Source organism: Ambystoma mexicanum, chromosome 7q, assembly GCF_040938575.1.
Source record: "Ambystoma mexicanum isolate Mex_15411 chromosome 7q, UKY_AmexF1_1, whole genome shotgun sequence".
Taxonomy (NCBI): Eukaryota; Metazoa; Chordata; class Amphibia; order Caudata; family Ambystomatidae; genus Ambystoma; species Ambystoma mexicanum.
In genome coordinates, this window is record NC_090941.1 from 918066205 (window position 1) to 918073406 (window position 7202).

General features: G+C 49.4%; 1 protein-coding gene across 1 annotated transcript; it reads left to right on the forward strand.

Moving 5' to 3' along the window:
* Positions 1-248: 248 nt before the first annotated feature.
* FAM181B (family with sequence similarity 181 member B) lies at positions 249-6754 on the forward strand. The gene has a single exon (XM_069639882.1). The coding sequence runs from the start codon at positions 693-695 to the stop codon at positions 1656-1658; it is 966 nt and encodes a 321-aa protein (XP_069495983.1). The 5' UTR covers positions 249-692; the 3' UTR covers positions 1659-6754.
* Positions 6755-7202: the final 448 nt, after the last annotated feature.

Below are 7202 nucleotides of genomic sequence, written 5' to 3' on the forward strand. Positions count from 1 at the left end.
TATAAGCCAAATATCTAAACGGCAATGATTTAATGGGAGAGAGAGTGCAGTGTATTGGGGCAACTTGGGTGCATATTCTAGCGTTCTGCCCTGGGAGCATTGTTGCCTAGAATGTACCCTGGTTGCAAGCAGCATCCCCTAACAGTCTGCACTGACTCCAGGCCTGCACGGCTCTGATGGGAAACGTTCCTGGTCTCAGAGTACTTTTCATCCACTGACTAGGAGCTTGCCCCGCCTGCTTCCTTGTGAAGACGGAGAGCCAGGCTGTGAACCGAGCCCCCCGCAGTTTACTACGAGAGGGGGCAAGGAGGGGGCGCGCCCTTGCTCCTCCCCTCTTTTTCCCACACCCCCCCCTGAGGGAGCAGAGCTTGGCATCTCGAAGCCGGGCAGATTCTACGCTGCAGACCGCTGGATGCTTGTTTACAAGTGGGCACCACAAACTGGAACTCCGCAGCGCCATTTTTTTGGGAAACTCTTTGCATTACATCTTTAGTTCAAACGAATCCCCTGGAGGACGACACGTGCTATTCCCACAACGGTGGTGCTTGTTGCTGAGTGCTGATACATTTGGGAACCTAATAACTTGTGCATACCAGCCCAGAAGGCTAGCAAGGAACACGAGATGCAGAGGCCTGAGGCGACGGCGAGAAAGTGAAGGTTTCAGCGCTGCACCTGTCACGCCGCGCGGGGCCATGGCCGCCGTCATGAACCCCCACTTCCTGCCCTTCTGCTTCCCCGGGTCCCTCGTGGACTACGAGGCGGAAAAGAGCTTCGAGGACGGGGGTCTGCTGGAAGAGCGCGAGAGCGGGGAGTTCAAAGAGGCGGCCCGGGACCTGCTGAGCTTCATCAACTCGGCCTCCAGCAACATCAAGCTGGCGCTGGACAAGCCGGTCAAGTCCCGGCGGAAGGTCAACCACCGCAAGTACCTGCAGAAGCAGATCAAGCGCTGCACGGGCCTGGGGGCCCTGGAGGGCGCCCGCGGGCAGGCGCCGCCGCCCTCGCCCTCGCCCTCTCCCGCCGGGCTCCACTGCAGGCCGCCGCCCAAGCGCGAGCAGGCGCAGTCCAGCCTGCAGAGCAAGAGCCTGGCCGCCCTCTTCGACAAGGCCAGCGAGCTCCGGGGCGAGAAGTGCAAGAAGGTGCCCCTGCGCAAGCGCAACCTGCCGCCCTCCTTCTTCACGGAGCCCGCGCAGGTCGCCGCCAATGGGGGGCCCGGCGCGGGCCTGCGGGACCTGGAGCGCTGCGGGGCCCTGCGGGAGCTCGAGCGCTGCGGCGCGGAAGCCGCCGACTTCTTCGAACTCCTGGGCACGGATTACAGCGGCGTGGTCCCGGAGCAGGAGGCCTTCCACGGGGGCGGCCCGTTGAGGATACACCCGGACCTGGCCGCGGAGCACGCTCTGTACGAGCCTCACCCTCTCCTGGGGGGCCTGATATACCCGGAGCCCTGGAGCCCATGCGGCGCGTCCAAGAGGGGCCAGGCGGGGATGGGCAGCCTGCAGCCAGTGTACACCAGCAGCCCGGACTCTACCCTGAGCTCCCCCGTGGAGGAGCTCCCGCCCCACCTGCCAGCCTTTGCACCCTTCTTTGGTGATTGCTCGCTCCCCTCAGTGTCCTATGACTTCACCTCAGGGTACAGCAAATCTGGGTACCCTGCCCTTTAGGACCCAGAGTGGGCCTAGCCTAGGCTTCTTCTCTTCTTTGGTTTGCATAGACTATATATTGGGTTGCAGATTATTTTATCACCCGAACTGCAACAATGGGACCCATAGACTTCCAGCGGGATTCTCCGGCTTTTTGGGGCCTGCTGTGCACCTGGAAGTTTCCTCTTCTAAGTTCTGCCCACGTGGACCTGGTGGGTGCCATGCCCTTGGGGCTTTGACTTACCCTCTTCTGGGTTCTGAACTTCTGACTGTTCAGGGAGGATATGGAGGGCTGGGTTTCCTGCCTTCACGCCTCTGCGTCCTTCCCTCTGGACCACAGGATACCCTGTTCCTTCAGATGGGGACGTGTATTGATTGTTGCGACGTATTGAAGCAGTGACTTTGATTTGGGGGACAGTACATTTGGTGCTTGCCATGTTGGAAACGAACAATTTTAATCCTGGTGGGGTAGGGTATTGTTTTGTGTGTACTATGCAATATGCCCTCAACTAACTGTAGGCGACTGGTGCCCGACAGCGACAAGTTGCTTTTGTGGAAAGCAGCAGAGTATCGTCTACGATAATGTAAGGCACTTCTTTGGTCTGTCTGTAACTAATTGTGGTGGGATAACACTGTACTAGACTGCACTGCACGGGCATGAGTGGGAGTGTACCAGACCCTATTTCTATGCTGTATCACCAGCATATCTGCATTTAGGTATCGCGTTATGTATCACTCACTAGCTTGGGCTCTTTGCACCACCCAGCACCAGCCTGCACGAAACGGTACCATGGAGCACACTGTATACACAGTGGCACCAGTGCAGAGGCTGCACCGGCTGATTTGAGTGAAATGAATGCCGGCGCACTGCATTCTCTGGCGAGGGCGCTTAGTTGCAGTGTGTTCTTTTGGATTTCATTGAAGCTTTGTAAGTAGTAGAGTCCATTTATCGCTGGTCGCGTTTTAGAGGCAGCCCTGTTTTGGAGCAAGGAGCACCATCCTTCATGTAATTTTTCACATGTACCCAGACACATCGCACTCTTCCTCGTCACACTCTTCCTTTCTCCGTTTCCTTCTTTGCTGTTCTCTCTTTTGTCCTGTCAGTGCTTCAGTTACTATCACTTGAAAACGTTCGAAGGCTACAACATGCCAAAAGCGATGAGCCAGGATGCTGGTTGTATATTTTTTTTTCTGGAATGCCACCACAGGTCCTCGGATCCATGAGGTCGGTTTGGGGCGGTTTGGGATTTTTAAAAGAATTTGCTGTTGTGTACTTCAACTTGACAAACGGAAAAAGTCGAGTGAATACAACCAGTCTTCTTACCCAACTGTTGACTTCCATTTTGTTTATCTCGGAAGTGATTTACTCCCCAAATGTTAACTATGAAAGCATTTTACTTCCCAAAAAACTGGAATGACTTTCTCCTTTTTAAGGCCTGGAATTGTATAACTTCCTCACTCGAATAAAGTTAACTGAAGCACTGGCTGCCCTCCCTCCCCTAACCCCTCACTCCCCCCGTTTCTATTACTGCTGCTGCTGCTAAACTCTGAAAGTAAATGTGAGCTGGAAATGTAAATGTATAAAGTAACCACAGGATAAAGGGGTTGGAAAATGAAAGGCCCTTTTCGTGCTGTACAAGCAAGCGAGGAGGACCAGTAACGGCGTCCTTTTGAAGTCAAGGACGAGAGAGTTTTACAGCCAGCGATGTGTAGGTCTGTGTGTGCCCTTTCTTGTGTCTCTGAAATCAGACCTATTTACTTTGCAACATTGCTTTGACATCTTATTTGAAAATATTGATTCTAAAAGTTGATGCTGAAATTCTGCATTTCCTTAAAAACACCCCCTTCTTGTGCATAGACAAAAATAACGGTGGGACATAGCAGAACATATCTTTTTGCAACAGAGCCTGGCTTAGTCCACATTCCAGCTAACCATTTACACATGTTTTTCACTCTATGCACTTGTGAACTATGCTTTGTAGACTGTCCTGCACATGCCAAACTAAATGAATTAAGGGAGTTTCTACTAGTTAAGTAAACTTACTAATTTAAACTCACATGCCAGAAACTGGATCTAGTAGAAACCATTTGTACTGGTGCAACTTGAATTTCCACGAGGGTGCTTTCATTGTAGGCTATTGAATACGCACGAAGGCCTGTTTGCAGTTTTAAGCCATTGACCCTTGATTGTCCACAATGTTCTTGTTTAAGTGTTCAACGCAAATGACCACCCCCTATTAAGGGAACATGTTAGTGCATGAGCGTGAAATACACGAACGCTACTATCATGCGTCATAGACATTGTTAGCAGCAGCTATAAGACGAGGAAAGGCCACTGCCATTTTCTAGATCAATGTTATGTCCCTATTTCCTAAACAGTCCAATACGTGTAGAGCACCATGCTCAACTGTCTAGGCAAGTGAGCTATACGCTGGGGTCGTTTTATCAATCCTAACCTTAAACGGGGCATTAAGGTGGGCAGAAAGCTGCCAGTAATGCTAGGGCCGATAATATTGCCACATGCCAGAGGGCAATGCAACAGCATCCGACTGTAGAGGTCAGTGAGTTTTGGGTATAACACCTGCTTGAAAAGTGACATCACGTGCACCCCGCTGGGTGGGGGCTCCTCTTCCTGGGCTGATTTCAATTTAATGAGATAGCAAATGATTTTGATAGCAAAGGATGTCCAATTGATCCACTTGACATGTGAGTTTTTATGGACCGACTGGTTGGTTGGACCAAAAAGAAAAAAGGAAAGGCACATCCCAATTAAACATTCCAGGTGTGAGACCAATTAACACTAATAACAAATGATGATTGACACTTGCAACTCGTTCCGAGATATAACTGGACTGCGCTGGGATTACTACTACTAGGGTTACACGGGTGTCACGTTTCACGTTTGTAGCAGAATGTTGTAGACCTGTGTGATTTGTGATTTAGTCGCACAGGTATAGTAGAGTAGTTACGTGTCAAACAAAGGACAGCAAGTCCTGCAACTAATTCCATGGCGGACACGCCCGCCATTTTGTGTCACACCTGTTATTCGCTAATTGCAATAGGCATGCTCTTCTATCGCCCCATGTCCACATGGACCCATCGACCAGCGGAGCTGTTATTTGGGATTCGCTTTTTGTAGTGGAATACAGTGCAACTGGATGAGCTCCTTACTTTGTGACGTGGGGCATCTTAAGTGCTCGGAATAGCGGTGCCGCGGATGGTAGACTGGAGACAGGAAATCATGGCTGTGTGCAACATTATTTTAGGCCATTTCGAGTTGACAACGACAAGGTCTACCTTCAGGCTCATTTGAGGTCCACACAAGAGCACATGCATGTCAGGGAGTAGTTGCTTAGCACAGGACCACAGGCACACACTTCTCTGCTCTAATAACTTGTACTATTTGTGTTCACAGTGTCCTAAATCTTTCAACGCCTAATTGATCTTAAATACTCTGTTGAAATACTTTGTAATGGGCACATTCACTAATTCTGCTAATTACTGGTAGACACGGTTGCTGCTTGTGCAACTTGGAATGGAGCAACCCTGTTTTTTCAGATGGGCCATAACAAAAATATAAATACTATTGTGAACCGGGGCAAACATTTGATTGTGCACAAAGGTTAATAGTTATTTACCCGGGAATGGGGCTAACTGATTTTGCTGCAAACGAGTCACTTGCTGGATGCAACTGCACAGTTCCGGTGATCGCTAAAAATACGCACCAGCCACTGGATCCACGCACCAGCGACTGGATCTATGATGGAACATTCTTAACTGCCCAGCTGATGTGTATATACGCACCAGCCACTGGATCCACGCACCAGCCACTGGATCTATGATGGAACATTCTTAACTGCCCAGCTGATGTGTATATACGCACCAGCCACTGGATCCACGCACCAGCCACTGGATCTATGATGGAACATTCTTAACTGCCCAGCTGATGTGTATATACGCACCAGTCACTGGATCCACGCACCAGCGACTGGATCTATGATGGAACATTCTTAACTGCCCAGCTGATGTGTATATACGCACCAGCCACTGGATCCACGCACCAGCCACTGGATCTATGATGGAACATTCTTAACTGCCCAGCTGATGTGTATATACGCACCAGCCACTGGATCTATGATAGAACATTCTTAACTGCCCAGCTGATATGTATATACGCACCAGCCACTGGATCCACGATAGAACTTTCTTAACTGCCCAGCTGATGTGTATATACGCACCAGCCACTGGATCTATGATAGAACATTCTTAACTGCCCAGCTGATGTGTATATACGCACCAGCCACTGGATCTGTGATAGAACATTCTTAACTGCCCAGCTGATGTGTATGTACGCACCAGCCACTGGATCCACGATAGAACATTCTTAACTGCCCAGCTGATGTGTATATACGCACCAGCCACTGGATCTGTGATAGAACATTCTTAACTGCCCAGCTGATGTGTATGTACGCACCAGCCACTGGATCCACGATAGAACATTCTTAACTGCCCAGCTGATGTGTATATACGCACCAGCCACTGGATCTGTGATAGAACATTCTTAACTGCCCAGCTGATGTGTATATAGGCACCAGCCACTGTAGGCACCAGCCACTGGATCTATGATGATAGAACATTCTTAACTGCCCAGCTGATGTGTTCACCAGGGACGGTGACCATTTGCAATCTTTTCGGTTTGGGTGGGAGTGAAGTGCCAGGGGTCCACCTACATCCAAGACAATTCCCTCGCTAAGGTGGCACATTATGCGTCAGGTCTAAGCTCCCATTAACTGAAATCACTATTAGTAACTTATTATTATTAAGTTTGAGGCATGTAAAAAAAAAATATGTACCCATTAAAAAAGCTTTGCATTGTACCCATAGAGTTTCTTGTTTATTGCGGGGGCAATCTTTACAGAATGGGCCTCCTTGCTGTTAGTTGCATGAATAATTTATGAGTGCGCAAACAGAGATTCAGGCTAGGAGGCCCGCCCTTTGTGATTGCGAAACCATTGTTGATTCTTTTACGATGATATCCATACGTTTCGGTCTGATACATGCTTTAGCAACAAACAGCGGATGTCTAATAAATAAATTATTTATGGCGATGAGTTAAACCTCCACCGTGTTTTGTCTTTTTTTTTTGCAGTATACTGGAATTACTTTGCAATGCTTGTTGTAGTTGATTTCAGGGCCAATTTACAAGTAACCGTGGGTGTAGTGTTGCCTGGGCCCCACCATGCCACGGAACCTCTGTACATGCAGATTTCTTGTGCCAAGTGTCTCTTTCAGGTAGGGAACTTGCACACTGGTCTGGCTATACCCAAAGCCAGCTCCTCCAGGCCTATTAAGCCAGCGGCCGCGTGCATATTAAAGTGCCCGTTGTGTGCATGATGCATGAACACGCTTTGGACCTCTGAATCCATGTAGTTATGTTGCAGGGGTCTGCCCTCTGCCCGTAGGGGTTTAGTGAACACATTTGCAATGATGAGCTTAAAAGAGTCTGCCACGTTAAAGGCAGTGTTTACATTTCAACCACTGTTTAGATATGTAGTCAAATGCTCA